Consider the following 26631-nt stretch of genomic DNA (forward strand, 5'->3'; position numbering starts at 1 on the left):
CTCTGCTACTGGCACTTGATTTTGTGTGTTAGTGGGTACTATCTATACAGCACTGTAATATAGTATCTCAAGAATTTGACACCTGGAAATACTGGTATACAATCACCGGCCACTTTATTAGGTGCACTTGTTCAACTGTTCCTTAATGAAAATATCTATTATCCAATCACATGGCAGCAGCTCAATGTATTTTGGCATGGAGACATAGTCAAGATGCTCTGGTGAAGTTCAAACTGAGCATCAGAATGGGGAAGAAAGGTGATTTAGGTGACTTTAAAGGTGCCATGGTTTCTGGAGCTAAACAGGCTGGTCTGAGTATTTCAGAAACTGCTGATCATCTGGGATTTTCATGCATAATCATCTCAATAGTATACAAAGAATGGTCCAAAAAAGAGAAAATATCCAGTGAGCAGCAGTTCTCTGGGCAAAAATGTCTTAGTGATGCCAAAGGTCAGAAGCAAATGGCCAGAGTGGTTCAAGGTGATAGAAAGGCAGCAGTAGCTCAAATAACCACTTGTTACAACTGAGGTACGCAGAAGAGTATCTCTGATCTCACAGCATGTCGAAGCTTTAAGCAGATGGGCTACAGCAGCAGAAGACCACACTGGGTGCCACTACTGTTAGCTAAGAACAGACAACTGAGGCTACAATTTGCACAGAATTATAATTCTGTAGCCCATCTGCTTCTGTGAATTATAATTCAAAATTGGACAGCAGAAGATTGGAAAAACACTGCCTGGTCTGATGACTCTTGATTTTTGCTGCAACATTCAGACAGTAGGGTCAGAATTTGGCATAAACAACATTAAAGCATGGATCCATCATGTATCAGTGGTTCAGGCTGGTGGTGGCAGCATAACAGTGAGGGGAATATATTCTTGGCACACTTTGGACCACTTAATACCAACTGAGTATTGTTAAAATGCCACACCCTACCTGAGTATTTCTGCTGCTGAAGTCCATCCCTTTATGACCAGTGTACCCATCTACCGATGGCTACGTCTAGTAGGATAACACCCTATGTCACAAAGCTCAATTCATCTCAAACTGGTTTCTTAAACGGGACAATCAGTTCATTGAACTCAGATGGCCTGCACAGTCACCAGATCTAATAGAGCACCTTTGGGATGTGGTGTAATGTGAGATTTGCATTAAATCTGTAGTAACTGTGTGTTGCTGTCTTGAGAATATGGACCAAAATCTCAGAGGAATGTTTCCAGCAGTTCTGATGGCCAAAAGGGGTCAAACCCAGTCCTAGCTAGTTGTACCTAATAAAGTGGCTGGTGAGTGTACAACCATGTAAAACAATAAACAATCAGCAGTATGTTAACCACATTAATGTAAGTGTGCTCTATGAACTATAGAGATTGCTATACATCAAAATTTATGTTTTTACTGCGCAAACTGTTTTCAATGTGCCAAATGGAATAATACTTTTTTAATAAAGGAAATGGTTGACAATTTCCTCAAAAAATCTAGGAGGTGTGTCTAAATGTGTGTGCATGTTTGTTTGTTGGTTTTTTTTTTTTTACCTGGTCTGCCTTGACATCACTCTCCACCCATTTCTTTGAGGTTGCTGGACCTGAATGTGTGACTCCCTATTGCCTTCTCTCGCCGATTCTTCAGACCTCTCATCCCTTTGATCTGGCTCTATGTGGATCAGAGGAACCTCCCTTTGGCCTCTCCATGCTGGACCCCTATACATGGATCCTGGGGGACCCTCACTGCCTTCTTGTAGTTCCACAATCACCCGGCTATGACTGTTTCCTGGGCGAGACTGCTTGAAACCTTGTCTCCTCTCTCCAACTGTAGAATGCTGCTGGTGTTTCCCCACTCCTCCATCCTGGTGACCTCCCAACAGTGACTTGCCACTCTCTACAATTTCAGAGGCCAGTCGATTAGCGAAGAGCTGGACATGGGGCTGGGTGTCAATGGAATCCAGCTCCATGCTGTCCTCCGAGGGCTCTGTTATGATCTTGTTTTTACGCATCAGAGACTCAATAGAGCTGGCCCAAGTCTCATGGATGAGCATGTCTGTGATGTGGTCTGTGTGGGCACGCTTGTATAGGCAAGAATCAGACTTGCAGAGTCCCGTGGATGACACGCAGTTGGAAGGGTATATGTTAAGTGAGTCACTATTTCGGGCAAATCCGTCAAATGAGTTGGCCTTGATGGGCGAGTTTACAGTCAGTCTGGAGTCGGACGACCTTCTATCTGGAACAGAAGACTGACGGATGCAGAAGGGGGTTCTGGGGATTGGAGGCAGAAGACTGTTACTCCACTCTTTGGTCTTAATGATGCCACAGTTTTTGTTCTCCTTGTCCATGTCTCTGAGCATGAAGCGGTAAAACTCCTCTGTAATGCTTTCCGTGCTGGATTGCTTGGAGAGGCAAGATGATGTCCGGACATTGAGGTGACCATTCTTTCTGCTGGCTGCTTGTTGAACAGCTGATGCCAAGATATTGCTGGCATTCTTCCCAGCATAGTAGTCCAGCAGCAAGTCAAACCCTCGTCCCTCTGTCTCCATCTGGTTCACCATGAACCTCGAGAACTCATCAGAGATGCTCTCACAGCTGGACTGCTTGGAGATGGAGCTGCCTCGACTCAGGTTCTGACCCAGCCTGCTGCCTGGCCCCAGGGTATTGGCCACACCACAAAGATCTGGGTCCTCCTCTGGGATGCTCTCATAGCTGGCAGCTTTGCCACGACTGCTCCACCTCTCACACTGCAGTCGGTTGCGGGGTGGCTGACCCGGTTTGGACATGTCCACCACATTCAGTTCAGGACAGTTCATGATTCTGGCTGTGACCTCAGAGGCAAAGAGGGCGAAGGGGTCAGAGGTTGCCAGCTCATCTAGGTTTACTGTTTCCTCAACCACACGATTGACAAGCCGCTCCATGAGCTCGGGTTGCTCCTCTGTTTTGCGCTTGATCTCGCTTAGTCGAGGTGGCCGATGCTTTTTGGCCACTCCGCCACCATTCTGAGTTTCTTTTCTGTGGAGAGCTACAGCGGTGCGGCAGGGCAGCAGGAGGCCCTCGGGCACCTCTGATCCCCTCTTCAAGGCACAAAACCAGGGCTGCTTGCCGCTTGAATTTTCCAGACATATTGCTGCCAGCTCTGTCGCCATGGAGACCACAGTTGTTGCCAAGTCCTCTGCAAAGCATGTGACTGGTGTCTTACAGTCAAACTGATCTGACTTAGGTACAGTGAGTGCTCCAGTGCTGGAGGAGGAGGCCTGATGCCTGGCTTCAGCCTCGTGCCCAGTTCTCCCTCTAGCATTGTGCAGGGGTGAGTTCTCAGCCCAGTCCCATGTCCACTCACACTTACCCAGTGGCCCCTGCATGTCAGATATTTCCTTGTCAGTGGCGATGTTTGTTCTACTATGAGTGGGCCTGCACGACTCCTTCCCAATACATTCACCTTCTCTCTCATCCTGCATTTTCCTAGCTTCGTTCTCTTTCATACACATATGAGAGGAGAACTTCTCTGTACTACTCTGCTTGTTGCTGGAGTCATCAGTGTGGCTGGACACAATGGAATGCTGTAATTGTCTTAATCCTTCTCTGTCAGGCTTTGTGCCAGCCTCATACACTGTGGAGCTAACTTTGCCTTCTGTCCTGTCAGATGACCCTGGATAACATTTTGAAATGTCATTGATTTTCCTTGATGTGACACAAAGGACATCAAAAAGCAAACTGCCCACACTCTCCATGAGCAAGCCTTGTATGCTGGAGGTATCTTTCCCTTCAAGCTCTTTTCTTTTTACAGCCTTCTCCAAGGTGTGTTTCACCACACTCTCGGCCACATCCCATATAAAATCATCCACCTCGAGATGCTCCTTGTATGACCTCTTTGGACGTGTGATTCCACTCATAATCTTGTTGTTTGTGGTTTCTAGAAAATTTGCTATGCTGGTGTAGCTCTGCTTGTGGATTAGAACTGCAGAAGCCTCTCTGAGAAGAACTTCTGCCACGTTGGCCCTAAATGTATCCATGCTGATGCCTTCTGCCACACTGCAGTGCAGTGGAACAGCTGTGGATGCCTGGGCAACTGAGAGGAGTCCCAAAGATGCAGAGAACATCTCACCCGAGTCTTCAGCATCAGCAGAATCTACAATTGCTAATGCTCCTGCCATCTGAGATATGCCACACACAGCAGAGGAGAATGAGTAATCTCTTTGTTCAGTCTCATTGCCCTCTCCTCGTTCAGTCTCATTGCCCTCTCCTTCATCCTCACCATCCACATCATCTCCATCTCCTGTTTCTAGTGTAAGTCTCTCAATGACGTGTGGGGTGCTGATTGTGCCAATGACGCTAGCAGCACATGCTAATGCTAACTCCACAGGCTTAGACGTATTTCTGATGGGAGATCTGTGATGTGTGTGCGGTGGAGTTCCAGGTTTGAAACTGTGACCATGGACTCTGTGATCATGCATTCTGTGACCATGGACTCCATGGTACTCGGCTGCCCTGTGCGGGTGTGTCCACTCCCCTGCCTCACAGTTATCGGGACTCTGAACAATCACGATTCTGGGAAGTTCAAAAGAGTGTGTTCTCACCCTTGGGGGCTCATCCATGGACTGGCTCATGACAACTGTCTTCTGCGGAGAGCCAGAGATACTCACCGCTGCCTTGGGAGTGAAGGACATTTCGTCCTGATACAGGCAAATAAAGGCGTCCTGCAGAACAGACTCAGTGAGGTTGGTGGCATAATGTCCAGCTGACTCACTGATGCATTGGCTGTTATATTTAGGAATTACAGTGCTGCTGTCTCTGGTAGGAGCAGAGGAGACCCCAGAGAGCTTGTTGGACTTGGAGGAGGCACAGAGGGTCTCTGAGTCTTCACTGTCCTCTTTATCCACCATTGTGTGACTCTGAATATGCTGTGCTGTCTCTCCTGAAACACTATCAACTGCATCTAGAGAGAGAGGGTGTGGAATGGGATTAATATTCAAATGTTTGAACCCGGGTCTTAAATCAGAAATACTCTGTAACAGCACTCAGCTCATAAAATGTCATGTAATAAAGCTTATTTAAATCAAGCAAGATCAAACTGAATTGTAAGGGGGTGTGTACCTGTGTGAAAAAGAGAGAGAGTGCATGTGTAAAAGTGTGTGTGCATATGAGAGAATGAAAAAAAATGTGAAAGGAAAGGTGAGAGAAGATAGGCGGTGAAAAGCAGCAATATGTTCCCTGTTATTACAGACTCATAGCACCTCCCATGCTGCATCCACAGGGGGAGGTGATAGTGAGACTGAACCATGCATAAGTTATCAATAACCCACAGTCACTGTCTCCCCTGCTCCGCCAATGCAAATCTTTATCTGGGCCAATCTGAATATAAATATTACATTGGCTTTGAGGAGAGTGTAACCTTCACACAGTGTTAGTTCTAATTCCATATGAGAGATTAATTATAGATTAGCCTTGCCTTCTGGCAGCAGAACTGAGTGTGTGTCATTGCTTTTATATAAAACATAAGGCCAGTATCATCTTATGGACTGATCTCTGTTCTGTGTAAGTGTATGATCTCAGAGTTTGGAGCACTGTCTTAAAAACAACACAACTATTCAATCTAATTGTTAAAATCATTATTATAGAATAGAATAGAATCTGTACTATTCAATAAAGTTGAATATGGTCTGGTTTCACTTTATATAATTATTAAAGTACAATAAATCCAGAAAAACATCCAGAGTTTACACAGTTACTTGCTCAGTTTAGTAAAACTGAGCAAGGTTTGACACAGGTTTGTCATACAGGTCACACAACTAACTTGGCTACTTACACATTTTTCAACCTGTTTTAACAATTCTAGTTAGCACTTACATGACGCAGTGTGAGAGTAGGTAGTGGTGAGGTGAGCTTGGGGTTGCTCTTCTACTTTATGTTGCTTTAATCTTATGTAACTAGGTATATTGAGAGTAGCTGGAAGGATAAGTAAACAGAGGGTTAAATGGTGTCAAACATTTCAAAAACATTGACTTGTTTAGATATAAAATGACACCTATGCTCATATGAAATGGAGATAATGCAAGAGCAAGATGGCAGTATGACTCCTGATGGGACTGCTGGTGGGACTGGGATTTGTGTTGTAAGTAAAGCGCAACTGTGATGAAGATTTCTACTGATTTGGAGGGTTTGGCAGAATATGCCACACAGTTGCAGTGTAAGCTTTTCTACTTTAATTGCAAGGTTTAATGAGATGGATAAATGAGTGGAATAGGCTGAGAGGGAATGGCTGGGAGAGAATGGCAGGTAAACCCTCCAGCTAGAAAAATGGACACTGACCATCTTTGAGAAAAATTGGAGGAAATGGAGAATTGGTTGAGATGATAATGTAAACTTCATTGGAATCCCCAAGGGCAAAGAGGAGGAGATATTGATTCACGGTGGATTTTGTTCCAGAGCTGCTTGGTATGGAAGGAAAATTTGAAATTGAATATGCCTATCAAGTTGCAAGCTGGCAGCTTGGAGATAGACATAGACCCATACTAGCAAGATTTTTGAGACCATTGGATAGAGACTTGGTGATGAAAATATAAAGGCAAAAAAAATAAAAAATAAAATAAAGGCAAGCTGAATTGGAGAAATAATAATATAATGCTGTTTACAGATTATTTCAAGACAATACAGATGAAGGGCAATAAAGATTGTAAGACTGTATGAAAAAGGTGGGATTTAGGCTTCTATGTCTGGCTAATTTAAGAATTGTTGCTGAAGATGGAGTTAAGACTTTTGATACCCTTGGTGCTAAGGCTTTTATTGACATTATAAAGTGAATTTAACTTGTACGGTAAAAGAACTGAAGGTATAGAATCCTGTGCGCACATTATGGATTGTTGGTGTCCTATGGAGTGGACCTGAGTAGGGGTAGGGATTTGTGTGTTATATATTATAAGGCAAATTAGTAAGGATATACAAGGACAGATATTTATTTTGGCCAATATATAGGCATGTAACAGGGATAACCAGGCTTTTTTGTGGGTCTTGAATGGTAATTAAAATAAATAATTATATTAGGTGGGGGATTTTAATTTCTTGATGGATTCATTATTGGATCATAGTGGATACAGGGTTTCTAGATCCGGGGGGGGGGGTGACAACGCTTAGGTAGACTTTGTTTTAACTACACTGTGTTACAGGACCCAGCTAAGACAGAATGGTTATGGTCAGAGCTAAAAAGTTACTTGGGTATTAATTGGCCCTCTGCATCAACCAGGGGTTTGGCATGGGAGGCCCTTAAAGCAGTGATTAGGGATTGTATTATTCAGCATACTTCATTTTGCAAAAGGGCTAAAACATGAGAGAAGCTGACACTGAAAATAGAATTAAGAATGCTGAATTTGCATTGAACAAAAGAATGTAAAGAAGGTCTAAGAGAGTTGATTCAATAAAAATATCAACCTAATATTATATTATCTCAGGAGATTTAATTTAACTTGTTTAGTCAGGAGATAAATCAGGGAAATTATTGGTATTGGTATGATGTTAAATAGAAAGCTTCTATTCTGGCAGTTAAAGATGCAAAGGGGGAAGTATTAATTAAAAATATTAATAAAACTTTTAAATGCCACCCATTTCCATGGATCACTACAACTCCAAGTTCAACATTCTGATAACAACTCAGAGAAACACATAGCAAATCATCGACAATTCACATGATCCTCAACACCAGTGTTTTTGTTTTAGAGTTAGCTGCGCCCCTGTTAGCGATGTATGAAGAGACACTAGAAATAGGAGCATTACCACCAATGCTAAGACAGGCATTGATTAGTCTTGTTCCCAAGCAGGATAAAGACCCTTGTGATTGTAGGAGTTATCATCCAATAATAATGAATTCAAAGAGAAGTTAAAATAATTTTGAAGCTGTAAGCAAAAAGGTTGAATAAAGTAATTATATCACTAATACATAAAGACCAGATGGGTTTTATTAAAGAGTGAAACTCTGCAGATAATATAAGACTATTTATTAACATTATGCGGTCAGTAGAGGAGGCTCTATTCCCTGACACTGTTATTTCACTAGATGCTGAAAAGGTGTTTTGATATGGTTGAATGGAATTAATTGTTTAGAGTTCTGGAGATGTAAAGGGTTTATAATTTGGATTAAATTAATATCTTTTCAAAGTTTTCTGGTTATAGTGTGAACTGGTCTAAATAAGAAGCTTTCTTTTTAACAGCATATTGCCCTACAGTGGGGCATTTCAAAGGAATTAGATATCTAGGCATTTTATTTCCACTGAAGCTGAAAGACTTGTTATAGTTCATTTTAAACCTATATTACATAAAATAGCACGTGATCTCAATAGATGAGTGGGATTATTTAGTTATCAGAGGTGGGGAAAGTAAATATTATAAAAATGAACTGTATCCCTAAATTAAATGATCTTATTCAGACTCTCCCAGGAGAAATTAATGTTTCATACTTTAACTAGTTTGATAATAATATATATAATAAAGTCATTTGGAATGGTAAAAGACTTTGAATACATTTAAGTAAGATACAAAGACCTGTTCATAGAGGAAGTCTGGAACCTCCCTAAGATGTTGTTTAATTATTATGCTTTTAGACATTTGTCTCCATGGTTACTCCCTCCCCCGAAAATGGCTGTTCCATGGTATTGTATTGAGAAGTACACCTTTGACCCAGTGATACCTGTGCAAGGACCATCTAACAAAATGGCAAGTATGCTTAATTTTGACCCTTATTTCAATTTATTATCAAGTATCTTCTTAATTCCAAAATTATGTATAGGTAAATCCCCTCTTTGCTTGAAGGACTGGTTGGATCAAGGTATATACGATATTATATATAGGAGATTTAAACAGAGATGGTATGTTAAAATCTTTTGAGGAATTAGTTCAACAATTTGAGACTCCTAGATCTCATTATCTTAGATATGTACAACTCCGATAGATGCTTTGGAAAATCTTTGGATCCACTGGAGGGGATTCTAAAGAACCAAAGTTGTGTAGCGCAATAAGATATTATGGTAAAAATCATTAAGTATTTTCATATTATTTCATAAGGAGTCAGAATTTGGGGAATGCAGCTATTGACACTTAAAAAGACATGGGAAGAAGATTTATGGGATTTTTATGGGAATATTAAAATACTGTCAAGAGATGCTAAGCTATGTTTTTCAATTCAAGATTCTACATCGAGTTTATTGTTCGCCATCCAAATAGATACATCAAAATGTTTGAGATGTAAATTGGAGGAGGGTTATTTAATACATATGTTATGGTCTTGCAGAAAAGTTCAAAGATTTTGGGTTAAGGTATTTGATAAGAAATGTGAGATTCCATCAGTTTATGACAGGATGGTGGAAATGACAAGAGCAGTTACATTAGAGAAGGTTTCATACATAAAGGCAAGGAAACTGGATATATATGTGAGGAAACTGGATAGATATTTAACCTCATTTGGAACTTAGGAAGCTGGCAAGATAAAAGCAAATGTGATAGAGCTTGAGTTAAGACTATAATAAACATTGGCTTGGTTTTCAGAGTTGTCAACACCTCTGTGACCTCAAGGTATTCAGGAATGATTCCGAGTTGGCTTTTTTTAGTGCTGAATAGATAAATTATGTAGGTGGTTGGCTAACTAGCTACCGAAAATAGCCAGTCTGATTATTATTGTTTTGGGATTTAATGTTACCCTTGTAATGTAATCCAATGTACCCTTATAATTTGAATTACTTTTAGCTGTAAAGCTAATGTAAGCAGGCTAATTTGCTAATATTAGCTGATTAATTCACTAACAGCAAGGCCGAAGTCACAATACACGTCCTCTCCAATATTCAGATACGCTCAAAATGTGCAATATATCAAGGTAAAAAATACAAATATTCCACATTCACTCACAATATTACAATCTGTCAGTGTTCCCATCTGTTGTTGATGAGACACTTATTATTGTAACACCTACCACTGCTGACTAGCTAATGCCTGATTTGCAGGAAAAGGTAACCTTAACGTCAATACATAATTTTGTGCTGAAACTATAGTAGAAATAAATATTTTACTAAAAAGTGTCAGTAATTTTACGAAGTGGAAACAGACATTTTTTGGTGAGAATGTGCCAATTTGCAAATGCTAAATCAATCAACCATTACTACTGACAAAGTTAATTAGCTACTACTGGAAAGTTAATTAGCTTAGTTACATTCTTGCAGTGAACAACAATGGTCTCGGGCATATTCAGCTAATATGAACAGAGAAGAGGGGAGACCTGAAGAGGAGAGCTGAGTAATGGAGAGGAGATGACAGGAGAGAAGAAAGACAAAATATGATTTGAAAGGAGATTAGAATATAGGTCCAGAGGAGGAGAAGAGGAGCGAGGGATGGAGAGGAAAAGATAAGTTGAAAAGTGAAAATGAGAGAAGAGCAGAGCAGATGTCCCTGATGCCCACCCAAGTGTACTTATAAGTAAATAAAAACATCAATTTCCTAAACAATAACTGGACTTGTTTTCATTTAACAATGCATAGATTTCTAGGTTTATATTATTATGGTTATACTTTATTAGTCCCTTACAATAATAATAATAATTTGATCTCATGAGTTAGTGAATTCCTTGTCCCCCGGGTAGATTTTGTTGCCTCCAATGTTCTGTTCATGGCTACAACCTTGACTAATGCTGTCTTGCTTATTTTGTCCTTTGTTGTTGGACAGACCAGGATAGCCATTATTCTCAGATATTTTCCAGTACTACCATCCATCTGATATTGTGTAAACAATGCTATATGCAATATGCATTAATGTCATAAAAAATAGCTAGCTACATTTTCTTTTTATTGGCAAATTTATGTCTTGGGCCTGAATTAAAATATCTGGAGAATTAATGAGTTAATGATGGTTAGCTTGCTAAATTAACCTAATTTAGTGATTATAGGTAGGCTGATGAGGATGAATGCTTTAGTGGATTTAATGGATAACAACAACATGAGCAACAGAGAGCAGACAAATAAAAAGCAAGATATAAAAGCAAAGCAAGAGCACAAAAAAGAAAACAGCCAAAAAACTAGTTTTAAAGCACACAAAATACATATTGTGTTGGTGTAGCTTTCCAATTTATTAAGTCTAATTTATTGTTATTATTATTTCTATAGAACAGGAGTTACCATCTCCTAGCTAAACTCCTCACAATATTGATGATAGCAAACTAGATACAAAGATACACTGCCGCCAGCCAATCTTATAGCTAAAGTGTAACCTAGTAATTGGTGAAGCTTTTATTCTCATATGTATCTGCATCTGAAAGGTCTCAAATGCAAATTCAACATTATACTGATAAGGATATGATTACAACAGTAGACAAAATATGTTCTCAAAGGGCACTTCCACTACTGAGTTCTGATCAAGTTCTTTTAGAATATGCCTTCAACATGAATGCTCTAACAATCATCAAATCACTCTGCTTGTGGAAATGGAACACAGCACCACCCATACTACAAAATGTTTCTTCTTCTGCATGTTTCATGCAATTATATATTTCTATCAGAGAGGTCATCAATCCACCAAACATACACAGAATTGCTTTAAAAACAAGAACACTTTCTACCAGACAGTTATTCATGCTGACCCCAAACTCTTTTAAATTTTCTGAGTAAGTACAATCTTTCATTGGGTTTTATACAGATATACTCAGTATGACTTGTGAAACTCAACTGCATGTTGCTGCTGCTGAATTTATTTTCTTCACTTGGGTAATCCTATGTGAGTTCTTTACCTCAATTTGCATGGATAATCTGACAATGTGCACATATAGGGTTTAGAGTTAAAGTATTATAATATGCGAAGAAAAAGCATACCCTCCTTACATTCACAGACCACGCAGTGAATGGAAAACCATGGATGATCTTTTTTCGCAACAAATCCTTTAAGACTGCACTCCATACTGCATTTTTAAATTATTACACCTCCACCAATATTCCCTTTTGATCTCCAGAACATTATTATTGTTGTAACCATAATGAAATTTCAGCAAAATGACAAAGTGCGAAAGACATTTAAAAACTTTAGTCTTGTTTCATGTGTTCATAAATAATTAAATGAAACCCTTAACTTAAACAGCAAAAAGCTGTGTTTGGACAATGAGACATTGCCAGGAGCATGGTAGAAATATAATGTCAGTAACAGATTTTAGAAATCTGAGTCACATGCAGATTGTCACAGTTGGTCCCTCCTTGCTTCCATATTCCAGTTTCATTTTATTCACCCCTTGTTTGATTTTCCACACCTATTTCCCATTTCTAGTCTTGTTAAGAAACTGTATTTAAACCCTGTCTTGTTCCCTGTGTCTTTGCTGTTCATTGAATGTATGTATGTAAGTAGGTTCCTTGTATGGATATAAGTATAAATCAAAGCCCATTTGTAATTCTAGCCATTTTTTCCCTACCTCTATGTGTTTTCCCTAGCCTCTGTTATAGCCTGTTTCCTGTGTTTGCCTTCATGTGCTTTTGTTTGTGATCATGTATTCTTGGACTCTCTATGCTGGACTACTCTGATGACTACGACTTTGGATTTGCCCCTAATAAATCTTGCTCTTCTATGCACATGCGTCTGCCTCCTTACCGCTCACTGTTACACAGATCTAATAAATGTTCAGGCATACCCTTCTCTCTCTCTCTCTCACTCAATCTCTCACATATTTCTACAGCATCTATATATACACAGATATACCTGCTTGCTTATTTGAAACATCATGACCTTTCATGGTTCTTTGGTACAGACGATTTACATAAATAGCAGGCTTGTTTATAATTTTATTCCTAAACACAAAAATATAGATTCTGGCATATGGGTCATCTCTTATCAAACCTAGCTCAATAGTGGTGGCTGTGCACATATCAGTGAGTGCCACTGAACTGCTGCCTTATGTAAATCCATATAATGATTATGAGGCATTTCAAGAATCTGACCTTCCTATTCAAACCTAAGCGACAATCGGGTGGATGGACAAATCTATAGAAGAATGGATAGTGGAGATGCATGGAAGGACCTGATATTCACCATTTCGGAATGGGTCGTCCTCACTGTCATCCCCCAGATGCTCAGAGGCAGTCAGGAAATCCTCCTCTATGGATGACACAGAGCGATTGGTGTCATCATCAGCAACACACTGCCCACCCAGTGGACTGTGATGCTGTCTATCTTGGCCGGACTTCAGTCCAATCAGGAATTTGTTGATCTGAAGGATGATGTTTGGCTGAGTTGCATGATATCCGCTGGCAGTCTGCACTAAACATACATCAGCTGCTCTCTGGCTCTGTCACACACACACACACACACACACACACACACACACACACACACACACACACACACACACACACACACACACACCCAAACACACACACACACATATTAGACACCTGTGATAAACTGCAACTTGGTATTTGTCTGTGTATAAGTTAAGCACAATGTTTCCTGTTAAAGTGCACATGCATGGTGTGGCTAGGTTAGTAGGGAGATGGAATTCACCTGTGTGTGGACAGGGTCATGTTGGCAGGTGTCAGGTGAATCCAGGCCAGTGAGCAGCAGAATCTCTTGCTCCTTGAGTGGCTGCATGCCAAGACACTCCACCAACCGTGGCAAATGTGGGGAAACTGATGCCAGCTTCTATGGAAGAAAATCATAGTACTTCTTGTTTGCATAATAGTTTTTATATTTAGAGTTTAAATTTAATTTAATTCAGAGAGATAGACAAAGAAATCAAATGGAAGAGAGATTGAGTTTGAGAGAGAGAATGAGAGGAAAAGATGATGTTAAGGGTTCTAAAGATGATGTTAAGTTCATTGGGTTAATCCACTTCTGTTTTTGGCCAATATTGCATAAAAATGTCAATCTAAAATGCACAAAAATTAAATCTTAAATATGACATTTTATTACAGAAGACACAAAGAAAAACAAAAATGGCTAATTTACCCCAACTAATCTACGAGCAAATTATCCTGTACCCATAGCAACCCAAACTCTGTTTACTGAAGCAAAGCTCCACCCACCTTGTGGCAGCTGTTATCATGCTGATCACCTGCATGTGTATCCAGACTCACAAAACAGATCTGCACACAGAAAAGTGGGGCTTTTATGACAATAGGGATAACACTATTGTGCAGCACAGTGGAGGAAGGTATGTGTCTTACTGTGTAGTATGATGGGAATCTGTTTAGTCCAGTATATTTATATTTTGGGTATAAATGTACAGTACTGTGCAAAAGTCATAGGCACTAAAAATAATCGTTTAACGCTATTTATCAGTACAGTAAGCATTCATTTGGTTAAAGAAAAAATCTCATTCTTCCAAGCTTCTTTTGACCATAGCTGTTTTTTCAGTGTCCAAGTGATCTCACACAGTTTAAGCTTTGTTTTACCCAGTCTGTAAGTCAACAGATGCAGGTGTTAATTGTGTTTTAGTGAGTGTAAAATCATTATCATCATGAAAGCTTTATGCAAGTCAAAAAGGCTCCATTGAAGGGGTAGTATACAGCATAGGATACAGCATCAACTTTTCACCAAAACACACACACACACACAAGACTTTACATTTTTTATTGTAAAACTGTATAAAATCTAGATGTATTTTATGGGTTTCTAACATGTCTTCAGATGACTGTATAACTGCAACATACATATGTATGCAGGCATTTATCAATACAGGTGTAGAATTAAGTCTTATGATTAGTGAATCTTCTGTAGCAGTTTGCAACAGGAACAGGAAATTAAAGGTTGTCCACTATGCCTTTTAGCATTCCCTGTAGTTATCTCAGAGAGTGGGACTTTGGAGCAAATTTAAAACACCATTTACCAAATAGAAGGAAATAAGAGTCTTGACAAAAAAGGCGTTAGGTGCGAGAGATGAACACACACACACACACACACACACACACACACACACACACACACACACACACACAAAATGTAAATATCTTTTCTACTGAAAACCAAAGAGATATTCTTACACATTTTATGCAGACATTCTTTTATTTTACTAACAGACAGAATAACTGATTTATTCTGTATATAAATGGAAATTAAGAGGGATTAAGAGATATGCTCATTCATGCTCAGGAAGTCTGAACTAATTAGCAAAGTGAGGTAGATGGAGCCATTCTTGCGTTTTCATTTCAGAACTGTCCATGTTTGCAGGAAAAAACACCCAGTGCCTTTCCTGTTGTTATCCATGTCCAGTCTGTTCATCTTGTAAGTGCTGTTGTTTGTGGTGTAACAGGTCTCTGTAGACATCTTAAATCTGCTTTCAGAGCAGTTAAACACCCCAAAACCTGCTAGCTTTTTTTGCTATACTTAGCATCTTTCACTTTTTCTCTCACTTTTTCTTCTTCTCACTCTCTCCTTTTCCTCTTTCTTTTCACCATTTCACACTCCCCCACTCATTTCACTGAATTCATTTGGTTTTTCAGTGTGTTAATCACACTTTTGATGACTTGCATGGCATAAATTGGCTATGTGCACGAGCATACACACACACAGACACACAGACACACACACACACACACACACACACACACATACAAACACACAATGAGGCATCTGAGTCAAAAATGCTAATGTGAGAATCTAAGAAAGAGAGTAAGAGAGACTAAGTCTTCCCAGACTTAAAAAAATGTCTTTCTATTTGGTAAATGGGCTATTTAATCAATAGGAGCTGACAGGCTCTCTTTGGTGCATACAGACACACACCCTTACTCTATACCACACGATATTGTATGCACCCACATACACCTACTTAGACTATACTAACAACATTGTTCTATGAAGTCAGCTGACTAACTCTACTGGAGTGTCTTGTATCTTGTGTAAGTCATGCCAGCCTTTACTGGCCTGTTTCATGAGTTTTATTTATTTTTATTTTATTTTATTTTATTTTTATTTTATTTTATTTATTTATGAAAAGCTGCTAAAACAGTAAAGCCAGAGAAGGTACTTATTGAATAATGGGTAGATAAGCATATGTATATATATATATATATATATATATATATATATATATATATATATATATATATATATGTGTGTGTGTGTGTGTCTCTTCAGGTAAATATATATGTAATGCTGGTCAACTGCTTGTCAACTATCTTACAGCTATAGAAGATAACTAGCTAACACAGGTAATTATTTATAAACTCATGTGAGCTCATTACAAAAAAATATTGGATAGTGAAAACACTTCTATTCTCACAACAGCAATTAGTTATGAGTCAAATTAGAAGTCTTTATAGGACATATCAGGATAACATGTATCAGGGTAAAATACCAACATCATCATGTACCCCAGACATGGGAGTACTTGGGTGACACAATAAGTCAAGTCTCTCTGAAAAAAATGAAATGCAATGGTATGTCATTATAATTTGCCAAGTCAAATATAACAAACAAACTCTTTGCTATGGGAGCAGCGTTGTAGTCCTCTCCTGATGCTTATAATTTATCAAAGCTTCTGAATACAAGCACCCCCACTCTGAGATAATAGCTAACATCAAATCAAATTAATTTATATAGTACTTTTGTCACAAAGCAGCTTTACAAGTGTATAAGTCCAAGCCCCCAGTGAGCAAGCCAAGCGTGATAATAGCAAGGAAACACTCCCTAGTGCATGAGGAAGAAACCTTGAGAGGAACCAAGACTCAAAGAGTGCGCCCATCCTCCTTTGGCCGACAAAGGTTAACATGCTGTTCCCTTTTATTAACAACACATGAAAAATGTATAATTAATAAACAGCCTGCCCCATTGCTTGCAAGTGAGGTCATGACAGCTTTGGTAATGCTTGAAAACAAACTGAACTTTTTTCCATACAGGAACCCAGGTTTTGCCTCAGATTACTTACAAGATGAAATTAAATTTAAAGGTGCATTTGTCATCCAGCTACATGGCATTGTACTTATATTCAGTGACGCAGTGCTGGATCCCTTCAGAATAATGATATTCAAGGTGTTAAAATGAATAAGGTGTCAAGGTGTTAAAATGAATTTTTCTGCATTTAAAACTAGTTGATAATTATAAAAGGCAGCTTGCAAATCATCAAGGGTACTGTAATTTCTCCATTGCTACCGGCACAGAAATACATGGTAGTATCTTCTGCACAAAGAAACAACTATATCATTGACATATTAAATAAAACTAGCCATAGGATCAACCTTGAGGTACACCCTTTGTTACTGATACACCATCACATTTAAGTTGTCACAGGGCCACTCAATCCTGAGTATATATCTATTAGAATCTGATGCCTGAACTCCTTTGTGAAGTAGAATTACCTGTCCTGTTTTCCTGTTTTCCAGATACTGGGATATCTGCCAGGTAACATAGAAACATTAACGATGTACATGATATTCTAGAATGACCGGGGTCACAAGATGCAGAAAAAAGGGATCCAGTACATCCTCTCTTGCAGTGTTTTTGGGTTAACAGCATTAAGAGTGTTCGCTACTTGGTAAAGAGAGAGGATAAAGTGTAAAGTGACCATCAGGAGTTGTAACTGATAGGAGACTTGTTCTGTGTCAGTTTTCAAACCAGCAGTTGTAAAAAAAAAAAAAAAAAAGGCCTGTCAAAGCTATTTTTGATCCAAAATTGGATTTACTATATATAATTAATGACATATAGGTAGAGATAGTGAATTTGTTGTTTTGAACAAATGGCTTTCCAAAAATTGAGGACGAATTTGTAATAATAGAGGAGATGCATTCAAAAATAGAGGAGGTGAAGTTATTTATCAGCTGCCTAAAATAACAAGGAATAAATTTCTAAAAAGAGCTGGGGACTAGATCTATATAATTCCGTATAAACAAAGATATACAGAATTCTGAATTTTTGTGAAGTACATGCTTATTGGCCACTCAAATAAATTATTCTCTAGAATAATTTAGTCCCAGGTCATCATCTAGCATTTTGGATGTATTGTGAATGTCACTGAGCATTAGACCATACAAAAAGACATTATATTTTGAATAGTTTCTTCAAACCACCATCCAACATCTTGACTTTTTATTACACAAGCCTTTATAATGCATACAACAGGGCAATGATCAGTAAAACCAAGGTAACACCTGAAACAACATTTTTATCACTTGTATTAAATAAATTTAAATCCATCAGGGAAGACTTAATGGTATCCCTTAGATTTGGTCTAGTTAGCTGTGTAATAAAATGTGTGAGACTAAGATGAACAGGTGATCGGATGCTTAGCTTCTTGATGGATGATTAGCCAGACAGGTAAAATCAAATTTTTTAGCCTTGAAAGTACATAAAAGCAGGGAGAAGGTGGCCTTTTTTGGCCTTGACAGACTTTCAAGGTTAAAAATTAAAAGCATGACTTAATTTGAATAGTTACATGACTTAATTTGAATAGCTAGTCCAGCACTCATTTTCTGTCACTTCTATACACACACACACACACACACACACACACACACACACACACCTGCTCCCACCTCACAAAATAGAAAAAAAAAAAACAAGCATTTTAAATATGCGAAAAAGTGGTAATTTCTTTTGAAGAAGCTCATTTATCATCAGTAGTATTGCCATCTCTACCTTTTCCAAGTGTCTCCTGTCTGGAAGATGAGTGTATGTAATTAGGTGGGCCCTGCTGAATATCTTTGCGTGTCTCGTACCAGGCCTGTCCTCACATCTCGTGCCAGGCCAGTCCTAGTGTCCGCAACCTGAGGCTCTCCTGTGCCCCTAATGGCTGCTTTGCATGGGCCTCCTGTGACGCTCAGGAGTCCTGCAGCCATGCCATGCAGCCACCTAGTGACTCCTGTACCCTCTGAGGCTGCTGTGCCTGCACCTAAGACTGCTCCAATGTTCCTCCCGTCGCCTGTTCCTGTCACAATGTTCATGTCTGTGTTTGTCCATATACCGGTTCCTGTGGTTATACCTGTGTCAGTCCCATTGTCTGCCTCTGTTTCTATCCCTGTGCCCTTGACTGTATCTGTTCCTGTGCCTATGCCTGTCTGTGCCTATGCTAAGTCTTGTCAGTTTGTTTTACGTTTCTGAGCCATTTGATTTAGTGTCCTTTTTTATTGGATTGCTGAAAGTTTCATTGGATTACCCTCTCTGCCTGTTCCCTGTCTGTTTTGGTTGCTTCGTGGACTGTTTTTCTGGATATACAACCTTGGCTTGTACTGTGGAATATGACTGTGGAATAACCGTGTTCTCTAAAAAACTGCATTCACCATACTGTGCGCAACTCCGTCTCTGTTCGTGCTCAGATTGTTACATTTGTGTGGTTCACTTTTGTACTCAGGAATAAACTGAAGAGAGTCAAGGATCTCAAATTTTAGGGAAACTTCAGACTTAGCTTCTTCCAGTGGTGCATTCACCTCTGAATTCTACTGAGTAAAGGTTTGGGGAGCGGTGGTGTCTTTTATCCATTTATTTGTGGCCATCATGGTTAAATGGGGAAAAAAAAATTGTTTTGGGGAGCCAGTTTCATACACACACACACACACACACACACACACACACTCCAAGATAAAGGCATTTTACACTTTAGATGTTCACTCAGAATAAAAATGGAAGACTGTATTTGTTTATCTATATTTGCATGGTTCTGTTTGTGTCAGTCAGAAGTGATGAAATGTATGTGTGCTCTGACCCAGCAACTCGGCCATGTCTTAAAACTGCCCTTTTTGACTTCTCTACTCCTGATCTCTCCTTTCCTTCCCTTTTCATTCCGTGTTTGATTATTCCCCCTCTCTCACACAGATGCTTAGAAAAAAAACATTATTTAATCACTGACATAATATTAAGAAAACACATTTTCTTACTAGGTGATGCTGACTTGCAAGGTCAGTGTGCCACAGACAAAATTTTGAGAAGGCTGTGTTTGAGATACAATTGTACCCAAACTCACACACACACACACACACACACACACACACACACACACACACACACACACACACACACACAAAGAAACTGAAATAGAAAGGGGGGGGGGGAGAGAGAGAGGGAGAGAGAGAGAGAGTAAAAGAGATGGCTGCATGATGCCCTCGCCAAGGACACTCTCATTTAACCCATTCTCATTAGGCTGGAGATGGCCAACTTGTCTGGTTCTAAAAATAGCCTCCACTGGGACACGTTGTCACCTCCCCACTCAGCTGCAAGCAGTAGGAGAGGTGATGAAGAGACAGCTTGCAAAGGACAGAGTGAGTAGACAAGAGAGAAAATGGAGGGAAGGAGAGGTCAGGGGTGGATAAGTGGGAAAAGACAGTTCTGATATATGGCCATATTGCACTGCTGGGTCACAGCAAATACACAATTCATCACTTCTAACTGAGTGGGTTTTGCACGCATGCATGCATGCACGCATGCATGCACACACACACCTTCAGAAAGTAAGGAAGAACACCCTGGTCCAAAGGCTAATATGAATGTGAAGTATCAAGTTTTTTTTTTGTCATTATTTATTGAGAAATAAATGTGCATATATATATATATGCACATATAATGTAATTATGTGACTGTGTGTGCTTTTATGTGTATGTGACCATGTTCTGAGGCCTTTTGCTTCATTAGGTGCCCAATGAGGGAGCAAATTCACATCTGTGCTCCCAGATAAAAGCACACCATCCAGTCACATCCTAAGGCAAACTCTGACTTCACCCTCATTTGATTCTTGATTCCAGCTACAATTTATGCCATTAACCAATCAATCTTTGAAACAAAATCTACTCTTTTACAACATAATCAAACATTTGGATAAATCTGCTGTTTTAGCCAGTTCTACATTCACAGCATCTGATCTATAAGCTTATCTGCTCCTTGTATGCATGCTTTTACATACACCTATGATTCTGTCTGGGGCGGAAGTGTACTGGGATCACTGGACTGTCTATTTTCTGTGGAATGTGACTGCTTGAGTATGGGGTGAACATTAAGCTTACGGTTGCCTTGGTTACTGAGAGGTTGGGATGTAGAATTCCAACTGAGTGTGGACCTTATATTAACAGCTCAGAACATTCTCACTGGTGTATAGCAATGGCACACACACAAACCCCTGCACATACATATATACACATATATACACATATATACACAGTCTTACAAAGTACTGAAAAAGGCAATTGACCTAAATGATCTGTGTTTGTAATTTCACTTTGTGAATGAAGGCCCTATTTGCTAGTGTCTGCCATAGGGCCAAACACACACCTATTCTCATTTATACCAAAATTACAAAAGGTTACATCTTCCTTTTATGGTGACTCTCACTAATTCTAAAGCCGGTAGTGTTTTATATGAACTATTAGGGTGTTAAAAGAATGAAAATGAAAATTCCAAATGATTAGATATAAATAATAAATAAATTAAAGTTAAGATTTTTAAAGATCAGTGAATTATGGCATCTGGAAGAGGAACTGGAAGGAAAAACAATTACCTTAATGCTAACTTTTCAAAAAATTATCCATCACCCTTCCTCTCTAATAGCAACACACACACACACATGAATTGCAGTCTACATTTAATTACACACTAATGCCACCAATTAGTTCATTCTATTCTCCAAATAACCCCAGCCAGCTACAGACCCCTGTACTAATCACCAATTACAAAAGTATCCCCTGTTGCACATATCTTTGCACCACCTAGCCTGTATGTGAGCCACATTTTGGGCCAAATGATAAAACACCCACACTTTAAATGTCAATCAAATTAAGCTGTAATGAAAATGTTTAACAGATAACATGTTTAACATTTTTCCAGATGTTTATGTACGATTTCTATTACATATTCACTAAAGACAGCTAGATGCGTCCTCTCTCTACAGACCTCTCTCTGCAGAGTTCAGAAAGAGGAAGAGAGAGATATTAAATTGTATAAAATGTATAAGAAGTCTAACTCAAGGACAGAGAAAAGGGCAGAGAGAGAAAGAGAGAGCAATAAATAATTTGTCTTCCCTCATCATATTCCTTTTCCAACTGATAAATGGGACTTTCTTAGTCACTGTGTAAACAGTTTAAACAGTGAGGAACAAAGGAAGAAAAATCAAAGATAAAAAAGAGACATCAAAACACTAAGGCAAAACAGAAACACTCCTGATTTTCTGCTGTGTGTTTTGTTATAATTGTGTATCAAGTGAAACATGTTGGTCTGTGCCCCTAGTGCAACACCTGCTATGTTTGATGGCGAACAAATCACACAAACTGTATTACATCAAAACAACCTCATTCTCTGTCTCTCTCTCACTCTTTCACATTCTGCAGCTGGTACATGGCTTATTTACTTAATTCCTTTTATATTCCGCATTTTATAGGCTATGAGAATTATATGGGGAAGTAAATTTGGTTATATAATGACTTTGTTACTCAACTAATCAGATAAAGTTACATTGTTACATATGTGTATTGCTTCACAGACTTTGCTGAGAAGGATCAGTTTAATTCAGTCTCAAATGAGAGAAGGAGTGTGACTGGATCAGTGAATTCACTGAAATGTCTTAATATACTTTGCTTTAAGTTTTTTATGTAATTTTAACTGTTTCTTATTCCTAAATACAAGTTCAGTCCCCTCATGGTTCTCTTAAGTGAAACTAGGTGATACTGAGGCCACTCTCTTCTCTCCATGTATAAATTTGGCACTAAAGGTTGGCACCAGACTGAGAGGCAGCTGGTCTGTGTGGGTTTAAAATCATAGCCTGTAGGCTGTGTGAGAGGAGCATGCTGGGTGCTAGTGCTACTGGAAAAGAACAATCCTACAGACCCCAAACGACCCCAACATAACCCTAAAACACAATACAGCACCTTAAAAACTCCAACCAATGTCAACAGAACCCTAAAAAATAATTCAGCACCATACAGACCCCAACTGACCCCAAAAGCCCTCTGGAGAACCTGATACAATCTAAAGACACCATCATAATCCTACTGGACACTACATGCATTACAGACTCCAACAGAACCATTAAAGATGCTTCAGACACTCAGACAACCCTTCAGATACCAACAAACCCCAAAAGACCTCTAAAGATCCCCAAAGACCCTGTCAGAGCTCACATTAAACATAAATGAACTTCAAAGGAAAACCTCTTCAATAACAATAATAATTAATCACTTTATTAAATTCCCCTGATAGAATGATCATGAACACATGCAGTTATAAAGGAAGTCTGCCAAGCCACAGGTCTGGAAAAAATAGATTGTATTATTGGTCCATGGTGTGTAACACACGAGGCAGTCACGTCTGTAACTGAGCATAAAGAACAGACTGTGTTATTGGTCTGTGGTGTGTAACACATTAGGCAGTCGCATCTGTAACTGAGCATAAAGAACAGAGAGTATTAGTGATCTGTGGTGTTTAACACACGAGGCAGTTGTGTCTGTAACTGAGCATAAACTCAGAAACATGAAAAATTCATTACTTATTCCTTCCAGAACTAATACCAATGCCTTTTAATTCTATTGAATTCATACATATGTGCTGTTGGTTTATAATTGTGTGTGTGTGTGTGCAAGATTGTATATTTATAAAGTTTGTATACAGACAATACTGCATGTTTTCATGTGTAAACATCTAAATATTATTTTGAGCAAGTATAATCATTCACATGTGTATATTAAAGACTAGGTATTCCTCTGCTCACATGTGTGTGTATGTGAGTGACTGTGTACATGTGTGTATGCATGCATATGTTCATGGGAATGAGTGTGTGTGTGTGTGTGTGTATGTGTGTGTGTGTATGTGTGTATGTCTGTGTGTATGTCTGCTGAGGGTGTCTGTGACTCACAGTGCAGCTCCTGTCGTGTTGGGCCTCTAGGAAGTCAACTCTGCAGAGAGTTTTACTGTTTCTCATCCAGTATTCAGATGAGTCCAAAACACTGTTACTGCACAGCACCTGACACACACAAACAGAAAAAATTAATCAAATGAACATTTAGCACACAGCTGCATCAGACAGATATGATGGAAGGAAACTGCTTCTACATAAACTCACATACAGAGAAACTGGAGGTGGATGCTCTTTCACTATGATACACCTCCACACTGACCAGTTAAACAGAGCCAACACTACACACAGAAGAATCATTCTACCAGTTTACACAGAGCTAACACTACCCACACCTTAGAATCACTCTACCAGTTTACACACACAGCCAACACAACACACACAAGTGAAAGACTGCCAGTTTACACACAGCCAGCACTACACACATGGGAGAGTCACTCTATCAGTTTACACAGATCCAACACTACATACATGGGTGAGTGGACTAAACAAAGTCACTAAATAATCAGAATCACTGACAGAAACTAAAGATTTCCTCTATGAAAAAAATGGCTTGACACATACTGTGATATGTTGTTTAGCCACTAATCTGATTAGCATGTATCATTGAACATCACTGTGTATTAAGGCAATCACAAATACCCACACAGCCAAACAACCCCCCACACACACACACAAACACACATCAGAATGATCTATAATATAATCCATTTCCCCACTGTCCAGTGAAAAAATAGCCACTATTACCCAACACACACACACACACACACACAGTCTCTCTCTCTCTTTCTCTCTCTCACACACACACACGCACACACACACACACACACACACACACACACACACACACACACACACACACACACACACACACACACACCAGAATGATCTGCCTACACAAACATTAGGGGCTTGGATTTGCACAATTTTAAAGCTGCTTTGTGACAGCAGCTGTAGTAGAAAGTGCTATATAAATACATTTGCCTTTGACATTAATACAGTAAGACATGCTCTAACCTAAAAAGTTAAAAGATGCACATTTTCATGCACATGTAGCATAAAAAGTACTCTGTGTGTGTGTGTGTGTGTGTGTGTGTGTGTGTGTGTGTGTGTTTTTGTGTGTGTGTGATAAATATTTGAGACCATGACCTGACATGCAATCCATTATTTTGGCTTGTTTCTTCATTTCTTCATATATCTTGCCAAAAATTATAATTTTTTTAAATGAATAATTAGTTAAAATATCTTATTAAGTTCAGTAAAGACTTAATTTAAATTAAAATTTAATCTGTATAGTTTATAATGTTCTAAATAATATTATATGTTTAATGTCAAAGAATACCTCTTCTGACATTCTTTTTTGAATGTCAGAATTTTTTTGGCAGTGTCATAAGGATAAAAACACTTGCTAAAAACATATAACGCACTATAGTCTTCATGTAGTGTGTTTGTCTATATCTGGAAGTGTGTATAACAATGAGAAGGTTAATTTATAGTTATAGTTAATTTATAGTATTTATAGTGGTGACCGTTCTCAGCCAGAGGAGGATGGGCCCCCTCTTTGAGTCTTGGTTCCTCTCAAGGTTTCTTCCACATGCTCTAGGCAGATTTTCCTTGCCACTCTTGCCCCAGACTTGCTCACTGATGGCTTGGACTTGGACATTTGTAAAGCTGCACTTCACTTCACTTGATAGTGAGTGTTGACTACAGCATGTCTGTTGATTTGTCTGTGTGTTTGTGTTATTGTCTGTGTTCATGTTTGAGGTGTGTGTGTGTGCGCACGTGTGTGTTTGTGTGTGTGTGTGTGTGTGCGCGCGCACGTGTGTGTGTGTGTGTGTGTGTGTGTGTGTATTTCCTCTGCCCTTGCTGTGTGTACCATCTGTTCTGACACTGTTTATGCCCGGGATAGTCGTATGTTCACACAAGGCTGCATCGTGGTTCAGAATGGGTATATTACAATTTAAATCAACAAAGTGGCACCAAAAACCAGTCATGTGCTATAACTCACAGCACATCAGCTAGGAAGTCATCCAATACTAATCTGCTGTGCAACTGTAATTCACTTTAGGATCAATCCATTAAGCAGAGAGTGGTGGAGGCCACTGACAGTTTGGCGAGAGCAAAGTCTAACCATTTCAGCCAGATAATTCTGGCTTTCTCTCTCTCTCTCTCTCTCTCTCTCTCTCTCTCTCTCTCTCTCTCTCTCTCTCTCTCTGTCTCATACACATGCACATACACACACATATACACACACTGGGTTACTGTCAGTGGCATACAGTGCATAAAGTGGGTACTCCTTCTGTATCCCGAAAGCAAAAAAAAAAAAGCAAAAAAAAAAAAACAGCTCAGAAGCCCACAAAATGCAGTGACAGTTGACAAAATAAAAGTGGTGAGTAGGCTAGTTATTAGCCTGATCTTCTTCTCATAGTTTGTCCTACAGAAACTATATACTTTTTCATTTATGGCTAAGATTTATAGATTAAATTGTCTGACCTTGCTTAATTATTATGAGATAGTCATTGAAAGAAAGCTTTCATTGAAAGGTAGAAAAAGACTTTATAATTAGGTACACGCCTATCTCTGTCTCCCAAGTTGTGGCCATTCAAAGTAAGCTGGCTAGCATGTATATAGCCAGTGATGTTTTGCTAATAATGCTATAGCCCCTTCTTCAGAATATGTTATATATACTATATACTATATACCATAGTAAAAATCATAAACTGCACTTTACTGAGGAAATATGTATGTTTTTTCCATCAATTTTTGTTACACCTCTTATAAAGGGTTAGAAGGTTCTGACTGCACACCACTGGTTATTGTCCTGTTTTGACTCTGTCATTCTGTGTGTATTAGTATGTGTGTGGAAAATGCGATGGAAGAGTC

The 26631-nt window shown here is 39.1% G+C and overlaps 1 protein-coding gene across 13 annotated transcripts in view; it reads right to left on the bottom strand.

Annotated features, from left to right (window-relative positions):
- sphkap (SPHK1 interactor, AKAP domain containing) overlaps nucleotides 1–26631 on the bottom strand; it is an 85239-nt gene that overhangs the window by 5124 nt on the left and 53484 nt on the right. For 11 of the 13 annotated variants that reach the window (XM_081715918.1, XM_027014468.3, XM_081715919.1 and 8 more), the window contains 6 exons: nucleotides 23749–23856; nucleotides 14012–14071; nucleotides 13491–13628; nucleotides 13020–13275; nucleotides 5829–5927; nucleotides 1533–4917 (listed from right to left, as the gene is read on the bottom strand). In XM_081715918.1, coding sequence (XP_081572044.1) covers nucleotides 1533–4917; nucleotides 5829–5927; nucleotides 13020–13275; nucleotides 13491–13628; nucleotides 14012–14071; nucleotides 23749–23856 — 4046 coding nt within the window. The remainder of the gene's footprint in view (nucleotides 1–1532; nucleotides 4918–5828; nucleotides 5928–13019; nucleotides 13276–13490; nucleotides 13629–14011; nucleotides 14072–23748; nucleotides 23857–26631) is intronic. The other 2 variants (XM_081715916.1, XM_027014469.3) reach the window with 2 other exon arrangements.

This window comes from Electrophorus electricus, chromosome 6, assembly GCF_041902795.1.
Source record: "Electrophorus electricus isolate QZ-2024a chromosome 6, ASM4190279v1, whole genome shotgun sequence".
Lineage (NCBI taxonomy): Eukaryota > Metazoa > Chordata > Actinopteri > Gymnotiformes > Gymnotidae > Electrophorus > Electrophorus electricus.